The sequence below is a fragment of the Lemur catta genome, chromosome 3 (assembly GCF_020740605.2).
Source record: "Lemur catta isolate mLemCat1 chromosome 3, mLemCat1.pri, whole genome shotgun sequence".
In the NCBI taxonomy this organism is placed as follows: Eukaryota; Metazoa; Chordata; class Mammalia; order Primates; family Lemuridae; genus Lemur; species Lemur catta.
The window spans coordinates 24,025,054-24,043,560 of NC_059130.1; the positions used below are offsets into that span (position 1 = coordinate 24,025,054).

An 18,507-nucleotide genomic window follows, 5' to 3' on the forward strand; every position below is an offset into this window, starting at 1 on the left:
AGCTAAAAATAAAGTTGGAAGGAATGGGAGGGGTGATGGTGGAGAACTGTGGGGAGCCCCAGACCGAGGAAGAGAGGACTGAGTGACTTAGGCTATTTCTCTGCCTTGGTGCTGCCCCCTGGAGGTCTCATCTCAATATCCGAGGAGAACACATTTTTTGACTATTTCTGCCATTTCTTTTTTTCTACCTTTTATTGTTGCTTTCCTCAGAGTTAAAATAGAAGGTAGGAATGGGGGATAGATTCCTTTTACTTTCTAACCTCATTTATCTCAACCTGGGATATGGAAAACGAAAGAACTGATAGCAGTGATATCATTTGCCCACCCACCAAGGGGGTTTCCAACATGTGAAGACACAGCCCCAAACCACGCCTTATCGGCCCCACTCCACTTAGTTCTGTTCATCGCTCTCAGCCTATGCTGCCTTCAGGCATTATAGTTTTTAGAGGGAATATATCTGTGAACTAGCATGCTGTGTGTTTTTTAGTACCGGGATAATTACTTTAGCATTAGACCACTCTCTCGACACTCCAGCTCTTCAATGAGGTGATAAACTTCCTAAAGTTGGCACCATGGTGCTTCTTAGCTTTTTATATGTCCACTACCTAGTATTTTTCTCTGCACTCTGTAGGAACTCAATAAAAACATGTGGGTAATGATGCTAGTGGCCAATCCCATGGAAAACCCAAAGCACAGTGACAGGAATAGGGGCTTCAAATGATCAAAAACTGAGGGACCAGACCAAATGTCAATGAGCAAACTGATCTTTAATTTGCTGACCTGGAAGGCTTGCTCTCCATTGTTGGCATGAGCCACAGCTATTTACATAGAATCATTGTACAGTATTTACAGCAAGATGCTAGACGCAGCATCATTCTGAGTAGGCAAAGAAGGGGTAAGAACAGGCTAGAGAACAAAGCTCTGAAGTCAATGTATAAGCAGAAATCTGAAGGTATGAGTATAGGGAAGGGTAAGGGCTAAATCATGAGGGAGCTTGGTGAGGTGGACAAGAGGGAGGAAGAGGAAGCATCAAACAACCTGTGGTGCAGAGATATGAGGGAAGAGTCCACTGGGACATAAAGTCTAAAAATTATGATTTGGAGTTTGAACAAGAAGAAATCTACCATAAGCCACCTCTGTGAGAAAAAAGAAGGCAGTTAGAATGTTACAGACAAAAACCTTATACCTCCCCCACCAAAAAGTAATTCTGCTGATTAAATTCCTGGATAGGGGACTTAGAAGGTAAAAAGAAGAGCTGCATAGACACAGACTCTTACATAGACTTAAGAGACACAAAGTAAAAAGACAAGAGAGTCACAGACAATGAAAAAGTAAAAGAACAAAAGCTCTGGCATATCTGGATATTAGAATCATCTTATTGACTTCACGAGTCACCTATCCTCACCTCATCTTTCCCAAAGCTCCTTCCTCCATCCCTAAATCTCTGAATTTTAGCTTTAACCAAGGAGTAGAATTAGAATGAAGCTGGCACATGGGGGACGATCCAAGATTCCATCTCCCCAATTCAGGTCCCTTCCTTTTCCTGTACCAGAATGTCACGGCTTCAGTCGTAGCCAGGGGCAGATTAGGGTGAGAATAGACAGGATGGAGGACACGAGGCCACAAAGCCCCACAATCCCAGGGCCACAGCGCCAGAGGCCCAGTTTGTCAAGTGGAATGAAGAGATCACAGGCATTTCTGACCACATCTAGCAGAAGTGGAGGATGACCTCGAAGGACTCGAGCCAGGAGCAGGACTTGGAGCCGAAGCTTCAGAGCCAGTTGGGGCAGACCTCCTCCTGGTGTCCCTGGTCCCCCAAGTCCCCCAGTTTCAATTCCTCCTGGGATTCCTCCTCCAGAACCCTTTAGTCGTCGGCTACAAGCTGAAGACTCTTGTTCCATCAGTAGGCGAATCTCATAAGCATCACGGCTCAAATTCATGATGAGGGAGAACAGATAGTATCTGAGAACAGAAAGGTCAATAGTATAAATACACCTACTAACATATCCAACATGACATTCTAACATTTTCTTTACCCACAGTGCAAAGAGATTACACATTAGAACACCAGAAGTAAGTGCTATTACTCCTATACCGTATTAGAAATGTCCTCCTTTGAGTACATTATGCTAAGTAAAATAAGCCAGACACAGAAAGACAAACACTACATACATAATCTCACATATATATGGAATCTAAAATAGTGTAATTCATAGAAGCACAGAATAGAATCGTGTTTTCCAGGGGTTGGATGATGGGGGAAATGGTAAGATATTGGTCAGAGAGTACAAAAGTTTCAGTTATGCAAGACAAATAAGTTCTGGAGATCTAATGTACAGCATGGTGACTATAGTTAACAATACTGTATTGTATACCTGAAATTTGCTAAGAGGCTAGATCTTAGGTGTTCTCACCATTTAAAAAAGGTAACTCTATGAGGTGATGGATATGTTAACTAGCTCAATTGTGGTAATCGTTTCACAATGTATATGTATAAAACATCAAGTGTACACCTAGAATATATATAATTTCTATTTGTCAACTATACCCCAATAAAAATGAAAAAAAAAAGTCCTTCCACCCTTGTGTAACTAATATGTGTTTATGGGTACCTTAAGATCCTGGCTTAAAATTCACAAACATCATGAAATCTTCTAAGATCAATCTCAAGTTTCACTTTTCCACTAGGCAACACACACATACACACAGACACGCACACACACACATTCAATATGACCTAAAATAATGCAAACTTGTTTGGAAAGAACAAACTTCAGTTGTTTCAGAGATTCAGACACATCATAGAGAGGTTTAAGTAATTGCCAAATGTGTTAGATTATAAATTCCTTACATACAAAATCTATGCTTTTTATTTTTAATTCACTCTGACAATGGTGGTCTGTACTCAATAAATAGATCCTTCCAGGCTGGGTGCCGTGGCTCATGCCTGTAATCCTAGCACTCTGGGAGGCCGAGGCGGAAGGATCACTAGAGGTCAGGAGTTCGAGACTAGCCTGAGCAAGAGTGAGACCCTGTCTCTACTAAAAATACAAAGAAATTAACCGGACAACTAAAAATATATAGAAAAAATTAGCTGGGCATGGTGGCGCATGCCTGTAGTCCCAGCTACTTGGGAGGCTGAGGCAGAAGGATCACTTGAGCCCAGGAGTTTGAGGTTGCTGTGAGCTAGGCTGATGCCATGGCAGTCTAGCCCAGGCAACAGAGCGAGACTCTGTCTCAAAAAAAATAAAATAAATAAATAAATAAAAAATAAATGTATCCTTCCAAAATACATCCTGAATCTAACCACATTTCTCTATCACACCCACTACTACAGTCTAAGCCACTATCATCTCTTCTCTGGACTACTGCTTTAGTCTTTAAACTAGTCTCTTCATGGCCATTCTTGCCTACATCCCCAATAATCTACTTTCATATGGTAGCTCGCATAAACGTAAATCAATCACATTATTATTCCCCTTTTCAAAGTTCTCCATGGTTTTCTTCCTATCACACTTAGAATAAAATCTAGATACCTCAGATAGGCTTACATACTCAAAATGTGTCCCTTGTCCAATTTTATCTTGTACTGTTCTTTCCTTCAATCACTATGCTCCAAACATGTTGGTTTCTTTCTATTAATATATTTTGATCCCATCAAGTTCATTTTTGCCTTAAGATCTCTGCACTAGTCCCCTAGTCCCACTACCTGGAATATTCTCCCTCCAAAAATCTTTTTTTTTTTTTTTGAGACAGAGTCTCGGTCTGTCACCCAGGCTAGAGTGCCATGGGATCAGCCTAGCTCACAGCAACCTCAAACTCCTGGGCTCAAGCAATCCTCCTACCTCAGCCTCCCGAGTAGCTGGGACCACACACGTGTGCCACCACACCCAGCTAATTTTTTCTATTTCTAGTTGTTCAGCTAATTTCTTTCTATTTTTAGTAGAGACAGGATCTTGCTCTTGCTGAGGCTGGTCTCAAACTCCTAACCTCAAGTAATCTTCCTGTCTCGGCCTCCCAGAGTACTAGCATTACAGGCGTGAGCCACCATGCCTGGCCCCTCCAAAGTCTTTACAAGGCTGGCTCTTTCTTGCTCTTCAGGTCTGAACTTGACTGTTACCTCTTCAGAGAAGCCTTCCCAATCTAAAGCAGTGAGCCAGTTACTCTCTTCCACATGACTCTATTTTTCTTTTTTATTTAGAGACAGAGTTGTCACCCAGTGCAGTGCCATGATGATAGCTCACTGCAACCCCAAACTCCCAGGCTCAAGCAATCCTCCTGGCTCAGTCTCCCAAGTAGCTGGGACTACAAGAGTGCACCATGATGGCTAAATTTTTAAAATTTTTTGTAGAGATAGAGTCTTGCTGTGTTGCCTAGAGTGGTCTTGAATTCATGGTCACAAGCTATCCTCCTGCCTCGGCCTCCCAAAGTGCTAGGATGAGCCACTGTGCCCGGCCCCACTTGACCGTATTTTAATTTCCTGTGTGGCACTTACTACTATCTGATATTTTGCTTATTTATTGTTTATTTCTTCCTATTACCTTCCTATTGTTTATTTCTTCTTGTTTATCTCCTTCCTATTACAATATAAGTTCCATAGGAACAGGGACCTTGTGTATCTTTAATCACTGTATTCCTGTGTCTAGACCAGTGCTTGTCAAATAGTAAGAGCAAATAGTAAGAGCTCAGTAAACATTTGTTGAATGAAATGAGTAAGTATAGCGTATAAACTCTTCTAGGGAGTTGCTTTTCCATACCACTGCAGCCATGGCTCTGCTCCCACCCCTCAGACATCATAAGCCATGTCATAGTTGCATATCACTGAGAAAGATGAAGAGAAAAGAAAGATAGCAATGGAGATAGAAAGATGCTAATATAATGAAAAAGGACAAAAACAACCATAGAGAAACAAATACAGGTAATATGTACATCGAGAATTTGACTCCCAAGTCATATTTCTCTCTACCTCCATTGTCAGCCACCTCCTTAGTCTAAGCCAACATTATTTCTTACCCATATTAGGGCAACTCCTCCTCTTTTGTCCCATTGCAATTCATTTTCCACATCACAACAGGAGATATGTTCTTCAAGCACAGTTTGAATCAATTCATGTCTCTGCTCAGAACCCTCCAATAATGTCCTATTGTACTTACGATAAAATTTAAACAAAACAGGGCTGGGCACAGTGGCTCACACTTGTAATCCTAGCACTCTGGGAGGCCGAGGCAGGTGGATTGTTTGAGCTCAGGAGTTCGAGACCAGCCTGAGCAAGAGCGAGATCCTGTCTCTACTAAAACTAGAAAGAAATTAGCCAGAAAACTAAAAGTATATATAAAAAATTAGCCAGGCATGGTGGCACATGCCTGTAGTCCCAGCTACTCGGGAGGCTGAGGCAGAAAGATTGCTTGAGCCCAGGAGTTTGAGATTGCTGTGAGCTAGGCTGACGCCATGGCACTCTACCCAGGCAACAGAGTGAGACTCTGTCTCAAAAAAAAAAAAAAAAAAAATTAAACAAAACAAATAAAAAATTCTTACCATTGTCTACAAGGCACTGTATGAATGATCTGGCCCCCATCTATTACTACAATTTAAACTTACGTCCTTCACTCAATATCGTCCATCACACTGGCTTTCTTCCTATTTCTCTGAAGTCTTTCTTGTTTCAAAGACTTAAAATGTGCTGTTTTCTCTGGAAAGGTCTTTTCTGCTACTGCTGCTTTGTCTAATTCTCAGACTTCAGGTGTGAACTAAAATATTACTTTTCAAAGAATTCTTCCCTGCTCTTTCAATCTAAACTAGCTCCCCTTGTTATATTCTTTCATAATACAATGTACCTTCCTACAAATATAACTGAGTGGTTATTTGTTTTAATATCTGACTTCCCAACTACACTGGAAGCTTCATGGGAGCAGGCACCATATCTGTTTGGCTCTTCGCTTTATCCCCTGGCCCACAGTAAGCACCTAATAAATGTTTTTGGAATGAATGAATGAATGAGCAGGTAGTAAGGGGATTATAGCCCCTCAACCCTCACAATTAAAGCAATATAATATCTTATCTTGCCCAATCTTAGTCATTCATCATGGAGGAACATCTGTCTTCCATCTGCCCTCATTCATTATTCTCTGATAGTTTAAGAACTAAATGAAGATTGGAAGCAAAGTGATTGGTTAAGACATATCAATGTATATTCTGGGATGATCCTGAGAGACCTTTCTCTCACAAAAGACTAGCTATGCAGTATAGAGGCTATAAAAGGTCTTATAGGATAAAAGGATATCAAACCTGAACGAACGCTGGGCCCACTTCTCCTGATCCACACGGGGAGCCAGTCCAGACTTTCCAGCCCACAGGACATTGTCACAGGCGAAGTACAAGGCTCGATTGAGGTGACTAACAGTGATGCAGAATCTCAAGACAACATCTGAGAGGTGCACAGCTCTTTTGGCTGACTCAAGGGCATCTGCTGAGTTACCCAGGCGTAGAACTTGTGGAGATTAGCAAAAGAAAGCAAGGATTTGGAAGTAAAGAGGCAGATAGAGAGCAAGAAACAGAAAAAGAGAGAAAGGAAGACAATGAAAGTCAAGCAAGTAATGGTACCAATTTTTTAAAAAGAGCAAAAACAGTTCATTATTTTTTACTTCAAGTTTTAATTAATTTTTGTCCCAGTTTAGTTTTCTCAAACTTGCCCCATTCCCCATTCTCTCCAATCTTCCATTACTTCCTTACCCCTACTCTCTTATATCAAGTGGAGGCATGTAAAGCCAAATGAGGAGAAGACTGGGCAAAGAGGGTAAAAAACAGGAAGGAGGGACTAAGGGAGAATAGCTGGGGATGGAGGAAGGGTTGGGGTGATAAAGAAAGGCACAGTTACTTACGCTTTCTTCCAAGGCTCAGATGACCTTCCAGTTGTCGAATCTGTTTTTGTAACTCGGGGCTGGCCCCATGTCTTTGCAGGGCATGGCCAAGAAGAGAGCAAGCATACTGAGCAGCCCTGGAGAAAAGGACAGGTAAGGTAAGGTAAGGTAACCCCTCTCTCAAAAACATCCTCCAAGAGGCAAGGATAGATAGACTTCCCCTCTTCCCAGTTTGACACCATTCCCTTTCCTCCTCTTCATGCCCATAGCTCACCGTTTCTCCTCCAGCCCAAGGGAAGGGAAAGGCACAAAGATAAAAAGGAGCCTAGAAGGGGGTGGGAAGCACTATTGAAAGTTGAGAAAATAAGAGATTTGACAACGAGGCCTGAAGGGGCCAGTGAAGACAGCAGGGGTCCATCGCAAGCACATCAGTGTGAGCATGTGACTGATATACGAGTATGAGGTGGGGGGAGAGTCGTAGGGCAGATTATTCCTCAGAATAGGTGAGCTAAGAGATTTCAAGGCCCTCGAGCTGAATCGAGACCAAAGGCAAGAGTGGAGGCAGAGGGGTTCCTGGGTGACAGCATGGTGAAGGGGCACGGAAGTGGGAGCGCCTCCTCAGCTCTGGGGACAGAGTCCGCGTCGCTCGCTATCCACCGCGAGGCGAACGCTCCTCGTTTAACCACCGCCCAGTGAAGAAACTGTTGGGCTTATGTGAACACGGCCACCCTGAGTGGCCTCCCCGCTGGCCCACTCGTGCCTCAGTTTCCCCATCTCTCGCGTGAGCAGAAAAGAATCATTTCCTCACGACCGGCTCAAATCTGCGCCCCCACGGTCCATCCCGGCCCCCGTAGCAGGACTTGACCTTTTTTGACCCCCGTAACCTGAATTGACCTCGTCTCACGAGAACCTTCCTCGGCCCGTCCTCCCCTTATTCCTATTCAGGCCGCACCTACACAGCCGCTCCCGGGCCTGACTCTGAGCACTGAAGCGGACCCAGGCGTCCATGACAGCGGCCGCCCAGGCTGTGCGGCTCCGCTCCGGACCCACTTCCCGCCCCTTGTCACGCCTCCTGGGCGACCCAACGGCGCCTCGCGAGGGACAAACAACATCCGCAGAGAAAGCGAGCAAAACCGTCCCTTGAAGTGGAATTTCAGGATTCGAAGCTTTTGTCTCCGGACCTACGCCTGTGAGTTACTGTGCATGTTTTCTCCGTTAGAGCATCCCCTTATCGGACGATCTCTATTTCCCTAAGTACACCGCCAGCTGCACATTCTTCTTTAAATATTCAGGAGCAAGGGCGGAGCCTGCAGGGGCCGGGGGCGGGGCGAGAAGCGCCGCAGTAAGCTCACGCCCTGGCGGCTGGGGCAGAGCTCCCCCGGTTGCGTCCACCAGAACAAACCCCAACACACACGCACCTAAGTTCCGGCTGAATCCAGCGCTATAGGAGCTAAAGAGGCCTACGGCACTGTAAGTCCGAAGCCCAGACTAGTCTGTCCAAGGAAAAAGGAACATGATTAGTACCAGATCTCCGTTCCCTGCAGGACGGTGACAATTAGACAGGTGACCTCCTCCAGAACAGTTGGAGAGTCTCTGGAGACAGGCTTTAGTGGACGAAATTCTCAATAACCAGCTCCAGATCCCGAAAGGGAGGGCGAAGAGTCGGTGGCCGAAGCTAACCGCTTCATTCTCAACAATTCATCCTCTCCACCCTTCACTTCCAGGCCACGACCATGCGTCAGCAGCCAGGGAGCAGGTCTGGGCGGGATCAGGAGTGGAGGTGGGGGGGCTCAGAGCTACCCACCTTCTCAGCTGCAGCCAAGGTCCAAATGGGAGTGACCGTTGTGCTGTTTTGTTTCTTCAGCTAGAGTGAACCTGGCCATGCTATGGTCAGTGGCACGGCTGGCCGCAACCCAGTCAGCTCCGCCCTATTCCAGTCCAGTGACCCTCCACCCATTTAGCAGCTGCCGTCTTACCGGTCACTTTTGTACTTATGCCCCTAGATGCTACTGGGAATATCACTGTTCAATGGCAGGCCGGGGACATCACATGTCGGACCTCATGTTCCTGCAACTAGTGGCCATGTATGCCGGAGCTTTCCTGCCTGTGGTCATTGGGCTTGACCACCAGGCAACAGTATTCAATGGGCTTGGACCCTGCTAAGGTGGAAAGAAACTTCTGGGGGCAGCCTGGGGACATAGTTTCCTGCTTGCTTTGTCCCAGGTGAGTGACTTGTCCAGACTCAGGGCTGGGCTGGACAGGGATTTGAGTATACAGCATGAACTTTGGGAGTCAAAGGATGTTTTTGGCCGCTGTTAGCCATTAATCCTCTGGGAGGGAACCTCTGCTATCTCTTGTGCAAGTTAATACCATTTGCATGTTAATTTAATTTACATGTTAGGAGCCTACCTTTTAAAAGCAGTACCCTGTATCTGTGCCTCTTCCTTAGGAGTCACTTTACTACACTTGGCTTCCATCTCTTTGCATCCTCCCAATCCCACCTCCTCTAAGTGATTGGTGCTGAAAAACTATAGGGCAGGAAGGAAATATATATGGGGGTCTATTAAGAAGACAGTGAAGTCAGGGCCTTTGTGGTACATTGATTTATCAATTCAAAGAATAATGTGCATCATCTCCAGGGACACTAAAATGCTAAGGATAGAGCAAAAAAGTCCTGCCTTTAAAAAATGTATAGACTAGTGCAGGAAATAAACAAGTTATGCAAATTACAATATAGAGTGCAGTCAAAAGTGTAATGCTAAAGGTAAGGAGTTACAGACAATGGGGGGATGGGTGACCCACTTTTGCAGTCAGAGAAAACATTTCAGAGACGTTAAAATTTGATTCTTGGGGCTGGGCACGGTGGCTCACGCCTGTAATCCTAGCCCTCTGGGAGGCCGAGGTGGGTGGATCGTTTGAGGTCAGGAGTTCGAGACCAGCCTGAGTGAGACCCCGCCTCTACTCAAAATAGAAATAAATTATCTGGACAACTAAAAATATATATAGAAAAAATTAGCCGGGCATGGTGGCGCATGCCTGTAGTCCCAACTACTCGGGAGGCTGAGGCAGTAGGATCGCTTAAGCCCAGGAGTTTGAGGTTGCTGTGAGTTAGGCTGACGCCACGGTACTCACTCTAGCCCGGACAACAAAGTGAGACTCTGTCTCAAAAAAAAAAAAAAAAAAAAAAAAATTTGATTCTTGGCTGGGCACGGTGGCTCATGCTTGTAATCCTAGCATTTTGGGAGGCCGAGGTGGGAGGATTACTTGAGCTCAGGAGTTCAAGACCCACCCTCTACAAAAAAATAGAAAAAAATACTAGCTGGGTTGACTTGGAAATTCACGCTGAGGAAAACTTAAAAAAAAAAAATTAGCTGGGCATGGTAGTGCACACCTTTAGTACCAGCTACTGGGAAGGCGGAGGCAGGAGGACCATTTGAACTCGGGAATTTGATGATGCCACTGCACTCTAGCCTGGGTGACAAAGCGATACCCTGTCTCAAAAAAACAAAAAAAATTGATTCTTGGCTGGGTGCTGTGGCTTATGACTATAATCCCAGCACTTTGGAAAGCTGATGCGGGAGGATCACCTGAAGCCAGGAATTCAAGACCAGCTTGAGCAACATAGCGAGACCCTTTCTCTACAGTCCCAGCTTCTCAGGAACCTGAAGCCAGAGATCGCTTGACCCCAGGAGTTTGAGGTTACAGTGAGCTATGATCACACCAGTGCACTCCAGCCTGGAAGACAGAGCAAGACTCTGTCTCTAAATAAATAAATAAAAATAAAAATTTGATTCTTGAAAGATAGTTAGACAAATTAAAGTAGGAGAAATGCTGGGGAGTATGGAGAGTAGAGGATCTAAAAGTGGTTGCTGCTAAAGTTAAGGACTAGAAAATGGTAATGAGCTGGGGGGGGGGGGAGAAGGGCCAGATCACAAATATGAATCTGTATTTTATCTCGAGGGCAGTGAAGAGATACTGAAGTAAAAGGAGGAGAGAGTAACATAATCAGATTTGTATTTTTATCCTTTGGCTTTATTGTGGAATGGGTATTAAACTACAAAGGAGTATCTGAACTTGAGTACCAGGTTAATCAAACCTCAATATTGAAAAGGAGCTAGAAATATAGAAAAAAGCTAAATACAAAGTAATTACTTCAAAACAAAAACAAAAACCACCACCACTACCATGGGGAAAGGGGAACCAAATAAAGCAGCATCTCTGAGACTATAAAATGATTATGTCTATGGAAAGAACCCAAGAAGGGCCTACGATTTCAGTCTCTGGAATGATAATGCATTAGAGTCAGATTTAAGATTTGATCCTTAAATCCTGAATTATTAGAAATTTACTAAAAGTTTGTTTGACTATAAACTGGGCATAGTGGTTCACACCTGTAATCCCAGTGACTCTGGAGGCCAAGGGAGGATTACATAAACCCAGGAATTCAAGGCTGCAGTGAGCTATGATCATGGCACTGCACTCCAGCCTGGGCCACAGTGTCTTTAAAAAAAAAAAAAGTTTGACTGTAGCTCTAGGGACAAAAAAATATATACTGCTTCCAACATGTTGCAAACAGGACCTCTGCCACTCCAAGTGTTAAAAAGGAACCTGTTGCCACAGTGCAATAGGAATTACAGTTGGGTTTGGTTATATGAAGCGAATTTTAGATATAGACTGGGAAGTAGAAGACTATTTTTGTTGCATTGTTTGCCTGTTTTACTTTTTTTTGAGTCTAGGCTCTACCACTAACTAGCTATGTGACTTTGGCTAAGCATGGGCCACAAGATGATGGAATAGATGAATTTTATCCTTTCTTACAGCTCAACAATCTGACAATTACAATCTGTTTCAACGGCAAACTGGGTTCCAAATTAGTCTCCTTTTGGATAAATTTCGCATTGCCCATATGCTCTAACTGTATTTAAATATTAGCGTCAGTAAAATTTTTTTAATAGTGTGATGTTAGTGTGGTGAAGGAATATTATAAGTAGTTAGAAATTACTTATTTTTGTAGGCTCAAGTTTCCAAGTTATCAGTAGTTGAAAGGAATGTTTCTACAGTAGGTGGTAACTGGCATATAAAATAGGAGAAGCAAGGCTATGGACCAAACCGTAAGTCCACAGGTAGGGAAGGAAATACTCAGAAACATATGGATGCAACAAGATGGGAAGGAGAAAAGACCACTCCCCAACTACCTCAGAGTAGCCTAATCATAACTCCAAGCAGTTCATAAAATTTGGTCTTTGGCTGATATTATTCACCTTTCCTAAAAGTACCTCACCCCTGCTAAAATCACTTTCCCAAATGCCTTATTATCTAGGAATCTGGTTATCTATTGAGCTTACCTTTTATCAGATGAATAGTGAGTCAATCTACATTACTGGAACCAAGGCACTCTAACCCTGCCAGCTCTAAACTGAAAAATAGTCTTTACTGATTCAATCTGAAAACCCAGTAACTTACCAAAAAGGGGATGGGGAAGGCAACAGCATCTGTTAAGTGTCAAATTTTATTATTTATCATTGTTTCACCATGACAGTTTTGGTTATTATACATAAAACTGTTACTACAAAAGGTCACTTCAGAGTGGCTACAAAATGGCCTGGGATTTAGCAGCACCCATTTTATTTATTTATTTGAGACAGAGTCTCTCTGTCACCCTGGGTAGAGTACAGTGGTGTCACCATAGCTCACTGCAACCTCAAACTCCTGGGCTCAAGTGATTTGCCTGTCTTAGCCTCCCAAGTACCTGGGACTACAGGTGACTGCCACAAAGCCTGGCTAATTTCTATTTTTAGCGCAGAGATGGGGTCTCATGCTGTTGCTCAGGATGGTCTCAAACTCCTAAGCTCAAGTGATCCTTCCACCTCAGCCTCCCAGAGTGCTAGGATTATAGGCACCAGTAACTACACTGGGCCCATCAGCACCTGTTTTATACAAGATTTCTTTTTCCATAAAATTTATCACATATATATCAGGAAAATCATTTCAGCTAAAAATGTGGGTGAGGTGGTAGAAATATCATAAATATCATTTTTTTTTTTTTTTTGAGACAGTCTCACTCTGTCGCTCTGGGTAGAGTACAGTGGCATCACTGTAGCTCACTGCAACCTCCAACTCCTGGGCTCAAGCAGTCCTCCTTGGAGTCCCAATTAGCTGGGAAGATAGGCGTGCCCCATGACGCCTGGCTGATTTTTTTATTTTTAGTAGAGATGGGGTCTCATTCTTGCTCAGGCTGGTCTCCCAACTCCTGAGCTCAAGCAATCCTCCCACCTCGGCCTCCCAGAGTGCTAGGATTATAGGCATGAGCCACCACACCTGGCCAAAATATCATACTTCCATAAAGTGTAATGTTAGAACAGTACTTGAGAAGGCAGGATCCTTTTAAGTTCCAGGATTTAACAAACTTTTGCTCAGCATCATAGTCAAGCCTAAGGAGAAGATAGACATTTTCAAGATACATTTCTAACTTCCCTAAAAGGGCACCATGGATGAATTATTAGTTAGCACTGCACTGCTTCACCTGGAATTAAGGATGAATTGGGAGGAGATAGTATGACATAGGTGGGAAGGTTGGGGGAATCAGTCCTAATAGTCCTCAACTCCACTCCAGCTGTTCCCATTCCACACTGTCCACCAAGCTGGCCAAGTCCCTTCACTCAGTGTGTCACCAAAGGCAGCTTCAAGGATCAATAGCAGGCCGGGCATGGTGGCTCACGCCTGTAATCCTAGCACTCTGGGAGGCCAAGGCAGGAGGATCACTTGAGGCCAGGAGGATCGCTTGAGTTCAGAAGTTCTAGACCAGCCTGAGCAAGAGCGAGACCCCGATCTCTACTAAAAATAGAAAAAAAATTAGCCAGTCAACTAAAAATAGAAACAAAAAATTAGCCAGGTGTGGAGGCTCTCACCTGTAGTCCCAGCTACTCAGGAAGCTGAGGCAAGAGGATCACTTGAGCCCAGGAGTTGAGGTTGCTGTGAGCTAGGCTGATGCCACGACACGCTAGCCCGGGGAACAAAGCAAGACTCTGTCTCAAAAAAAAAAAAAAAAGGCTGAATAGCAAGAAATCACATATAATCTCTTCACCTTCTGCTATCACTATCAGCCATAGCCATCTGCTATAGCCACACTGTCCTCAGTGCATCCAGTCCCCAAATAAGGAAGGGGAGCCATGGTGAGACTCCAATTCCCATGTGTTAATCCTTACCCGGAGAACTATTGCCTGTAGCACAATTTATTTATCTACCTACCTGATAGCCAGCAGTCACTAAACTACAGTAAGATCCTAACCATATCTCTTGCACCTGTTGCTAGAGGTGATTTTATTGAATGCCTTCTATTCTAAACAGCTTCTAGCTAACTTGAGTTAGCTGGGCAAAAATTAGGGACAAAAGTGATTAGTATTCTTTTTATTTTTTCTTTTGAGACACAGTCTCACTCTGTCACCCGGGCTAGAGTGCAGTGGCATCATCACAGCTCACTGCAACCTCAAACTCCCAGGCTCAAGTGATTCTCCTGCCTCAGCCTCCTGAGCAGCTGGACTACAGGTGCACACCATGATACCCGGCTAATTTTTCTGTTTTTTGTAGAGACTCTTGCTCAGGATACTCTTGAACTCCTGGCCTCAAGCAATCCTCCCACCTTGGCTTCCCAGAGTGCTAGGATCACAGGTGTAAGCCAACAGCCAATATTCTTTATTCTTGAACACAATCAAGTCTTAAAGTAGACTTAGTTCCTTTACCTAACAGCACCTTAATCAAAACCTTTTCTCTAACATATCTGTCATAATCGCTGGTGGTAGGGGATCATATAGTCCCACCCTGGGAAGGGGGAAAGGGTTTGCAGCATTCTCCTGTTTGTAGGATAGCTCCCTCTCATGATCTCTTCCCCTCTATCAATTCACCCTGTACTCAGTTCATAAGCTAAGTCATTCTGAATTTGAGTATATTTTCTAAATTCCTAGCCCCGGCCAGTGAATTTGCCCTCCACTGCTCCTTTTACACAATTGCCCCCATGTTCATCTCTGGGCCCTGCTTGTCTTGCTGACCTTTGTCCTCTGTTGGACGCCTTATTACCTACTGGGTCTGTGGTCCTGGTTCTCCCCAGCCATGCTAACTGAAGTCCCTCCCAGCCTCAGCCACATCCTTTTCCTCTTTGGCCTCCTCAATGCTCCTTTGGATCCTCTTCTCTACGGGGCCTTCACCCTTGGCTGCTGAAGAGGGCACCAAGGGACTTACTATAGACTTCTCCAGGGAAGGAGAGTGTGGGAAAATGCCCCAACAGGTGATTCAAGCCCTTAGACAGCTGGAAGTACAAACAAATATGACATTAAGAAGGACAAGAAAAACAAAAGAAGACATTCCTATAACATCCATTTGCTCTCAACAGAGTACGTAGGAACAGAATAATTATTTTCTAATACCATAAGAATGTCTCACTTCTCTCCCTGCTTTCTTAGCTTCCAAGAAATACTGAGCAGTGTCTCTACATTAACCCTACCTGACACTTGAGACTATATCTAATACAGAAACTCACACAGAATTCAGTCCCTAGAAGAATCTTCACAATGATCCATATTGCCTTACTGTAAATAGTGCTTCAGAGCTTTCAATGTCAGAACAGGAAAGTAATTTTAAATGTAGAAAACAAAAATGGAACATTTATTCATAACTCAAAAGAAACACTAAGCAGGTAGGATAAGAAATTAAATATAAACATAGCAAGATCCACTCCAGCCCTGTTTCTCCAAGGTTGCATGGTCAAATCTGGACAAGAGGACCTGTCAGCGACGTCTCCGGTCTGGACTCCTGCTGCGTCTTCGGCCACCCCTAGGGGGAAAAAAAGGACAGGAGTCCATCAGAGGGACATAATACAATGTCCTTATTCTGTTTTGCGCATACACCCTTCACCAAGACAGTGTTTGCCCTCTCCACTTTACCTCCTCTTGCCCTTGGGTGGACCCCGGACAAAACACCAGTCAACACTGATTGGCTGTCCCATCAAATCCTGGCCATTGAGTCCCTCCATAGCAGCCTGGGCCTCCTTGTATGTTTCATACTCAACTAGAGTATACCCCTAGGGCAAATGAAAAGAGAAATATCAAAACCCTACTATTTCACCAAGCATCATTGAGTATCTTCTGCAAATCCCAACTCATACTTAAATAGAAAAACCTATAAACAATGAATGTACAGCACATTTCTCTTTTGCATATATGACTTGTCTGTTTCTGTCTGTCTCTTTGCTGTGTCTAACAAAATCAACTTCCAATGTCATTGTACTTCAACCTTGCTCTTGGCCAATCACAGCAAACACAGGAGAACTAATGATGCTGTCTATGGGTTATGAGGGTAGGGAATTAATGAAGTGTCACTTAGGCTACCTTCAGGTATCCTGTTCGTCTGTCCAGATTGAGATGGATGTTTTTTATTTCCCCATATTCTGCGAATTTATCATGGATGTCTTCTTCAGTGGCTTCCTCATGGACTCCAGTGACAAAGAGAATCCAGCCTTCAACAGCTGTTGCGGAAGGAGGGAGGTTTTATGAGCACATAAGAGAAAAACTTCAATCAGGATCACAGGTGTAGAGAGTACAGACTTCAGAGACTGGCTGTGCTATCTCTAAACCCATCCCTACTGCTTATTTTATTGTATTTTATTTTTTTTTTTTGAGACAGAGTCTCACTCTGTTACCCGGGGCTAGAGTGCCATGGCGTCAGCCTAGCTCACAGCAACCTCAAACTCCTGGGCTCAAGTAATCCTCCTGCCTCAGCCTCCCGAGTAGCTGGGACTACAGGCATGCACCATCATGCCTGGCTAATTTTTTCTATATATTTTTAGTTGTCCAGCTAATTGCTTTCCATTTTTTTAGTAGAGACGGGGTCTCGCTCTTGCTCAGGCTGGTCTCGAACTCCTAAGCTCAAACGATCCGCCCGCCTCGGCCTCCCAGAGTGCTAGGGTTACAGGCGTGAGCCACCGCGCCCAGCCTGTTTATTTTATTGGTCTCTGTCTACAGACACAGAGCCCGCACAGGTTCCATTTTACTCACAACGTTGTGGCCCGGGTTCATCGCCATCCTGCTCCACGCTGTCATAATCCTCACGCATCCGCGCTCGGGACCCCTCTTCTATAATGAACATACACGAGATCACCAAAAATTCTCCCTTTCTCTCACTGTTCCTCCTGAGTTGGGTGGGGGACTCCAAAACTCGTAGCTCCCGCCCTCCAACACCACTCTACCCCATTTTCGCCATACTCACCGGAGCCAAAGCCGCGGCCCTTCCGTTTTTTCGCTTTTTCTTTCAACTTGTGAATGCTCTCTACAGCCCCAGAAGAGAAAAGAATGAGTAACAATGACAAGAGTCATTTGTAACAACTGTCTCTTTCCCAAGACACTACCTGAAAGAGGACCCCATCGCCTCCTGTCCCATTCCCTTCCCGGTCCCGCCCCCATTCCTCCCAAAGGAGGCGGAGCCTCTAATTCTACACAGACCCGGTTCCCCGGCTCCCCGGCTGTCCTCCTCCCTGCCGGGGAGAAGGGAGGTTAAATTTTTTTATTACAGCCTTCTCTCGCACCTTCCCCGCTTCCCGCAGCCGCCTCTGCTGTCCTCACCGTCCCCATCCTCATCCATGGCGAAATCCTCGCCCCCAGCCTCGTGAAGATCCAGCACATCCGCCATCTTGCCTCCGATCGAGCTCTCGTCTGTGCCGCTCAAGAACTAGGCACCGCAGGAAACTGTCGCAGAGGAGAAAGGTCGCCAGTCAAACTGACCAATCAGAGGCGAACTCTAAGCCCCGTCCCCGGCGCGCTGAATATACGCAAATGGAGTCGGGCCTAGTTCGGAACGATGCCGGAAGTGTTTCTGCAGCCATCTTGAGAAGGTCGCGAGCTAAATGCATCCGGGAGAGTCAAACTAGGGTATGGGCGGAGTCAGTGGCTTTCTCTTAACTACGGCGGCTCATAGGAAATAGTGTGCTGTTAACTGTGAAGCCCTGCCTAGTTTCTTTATATTAGAAGGTTGCTTTTCTGTCTCTTCACCTCAAACTAGGAAATGGAAGTTGAAGAAAGTTTTTTTCTCTTAAAACTTCCAGGCCTGTACCCTGTTTCGAAGAGCAGCCTGATCTATGATAGAAGCGATTTTTAAATAATAGTTTGATCAGCAATGCTGGCTCAAAAAGCTTCTGGAACATACTGCAGCACCGAATTTCTGCTAAGGAAACTAACAGACGTGATTGCCGTTGAAATACGATTGGTGAGACAGATATCAACATTTTTTTTTTAAAGATAAAACTCCCAAACTCTTCCTACTACCGTTGATAATTTTTAAAAAAAGTCATGGCCTTAAACAAAATAGGGGCTTTAGCTTTTTTGAACATGGTACAGATGTTTCACGTTTGAAAACCTAGGAGCTGAGGCAAAACCAGTAACGCTCCCAAATTCTGGAATCCTGTGCATTAATAGTGGAATGTGGATTCATTTATTAAATTATTAAACAGTTGTGAATTCCTATATGTGTGTCTAATATTAGAGGAGTTGCTGGTGTGAACTAAAAAAGCCTTAAGACCTCTGCTAACTGAATGGACCCCTCTTGGCCAAGGGGGCCCCAGAAACCCTAAAACTGAGTTCCCACCGATGAGGGATGGGAGAGGTAA

At 44.5% G+C, this 18,507-nt stretch overlaps 3 protein-coding genes and 1 pseudogene across 10 annotated transcripts in view; 2 read left to right on the forward strand and 2 right to left on the reverse strand.

Moving 5' to 3' along the window:
• Positions 1-748: 748 nt before the first annotated feature.
• On the reverse strand, positions 749-13,785 carry PEX11B (peroxisomal biogenesis factor 11 beta). Of its 4 annotated transcripts, none has more exons than XM_045544876.1 (4): positions 13,766-13,785; positions 6,879-6,994; positions 6,286-6,487; positions 749-1,962 (listed from the first exon to the last, which is right to left on the reverse strand). In XM_045544876.1, the coding sequence occupies exon 4, from the start codon at positions 1,938-1,940 to the stop codon at positions 1,557-1,559; it is 384 nt and encodes a 127-aa protein (XP_045400832.1). In that variant the 5' UTR covers positions 1,941-1,962; positions 6,286-6,487; positions 6,879-6,994; positions 13,766-13,785; the 3' UTR covers positions 749-1,556. The 4 variants fall into 4 exon arrangements, with proteins under 4 accessions (XP_045400832.1, XP_045400831.1, XP_045400829.1 ...); XM_045544875.1 differs by lacking the exon at positions 13,766-13,785 and adding an exon at positions 8,382-8,401; XM_045544873.1 differs by lacking the exon at positions 13,766-13,785 and adding an exon at positions 7,810-8,177.
• Positions 7,864-15,502, forward strand: LOC123634770 (annotated as a pseudogene).
• The window catches only part of POLR3GL (RNA polymerase III subunit GL), a 48,744-nt gene continuing 38,413 nt past the window's right edge, over positions 8,177-18,507 (forward strand). Inside the window, exons 1-2 of one of the 4 annotated variants that reach the window (XM_045544880.1) lie at positions 8,177-8,327; positions 17,449-18,107. The gene's annotated coding sequence lies outside the window, so the exon portion shown is untranslated. Of the gene's footprint in view, positions 8,328-16,829; positions 18,108-18,507 lie in introns of those variants that run through there. The other 3 variants (XM_045544881.1, XM_045544882.1, XM_045544879.1) reach the window with 3 other exon arrangements.
• RBM8A (RNA binding motif protein 8A) lies at positions 15,495-17,639 on the reverse strand. Of its 2 annotated transcripts, none has more exons than XM_045544883.1 (6): positions 17,468-17,639; positions 17,115-17,174; positions 16,904-16,981; positions 16,238-16,374; positions 15,794-15,930; positions 15,495-15,683 (listed from the first exon to the last, which is right to left on the reverse strand). In XM_045544883.1, the coding sequence occupies exons 1-6, from the start codon at positions 17,532-17,534 to the stop codon at positions 15,638-15,640; spliced, it is 525 nt and encodes a 174-aa protein (XP_045400839.1). In that variant the 5' UTR covers positions 17,535-17,639; the 3' UTR covers positions 15,495-15,637. The 2 variants fall into 2 exon arrangements, with proteins under 2 accessions (XP_045400839.1, XP_045400840.1); XM_045544884.1 differs by having other exon boundaries at positions 16,904-16,978; positions 17,468-17,603.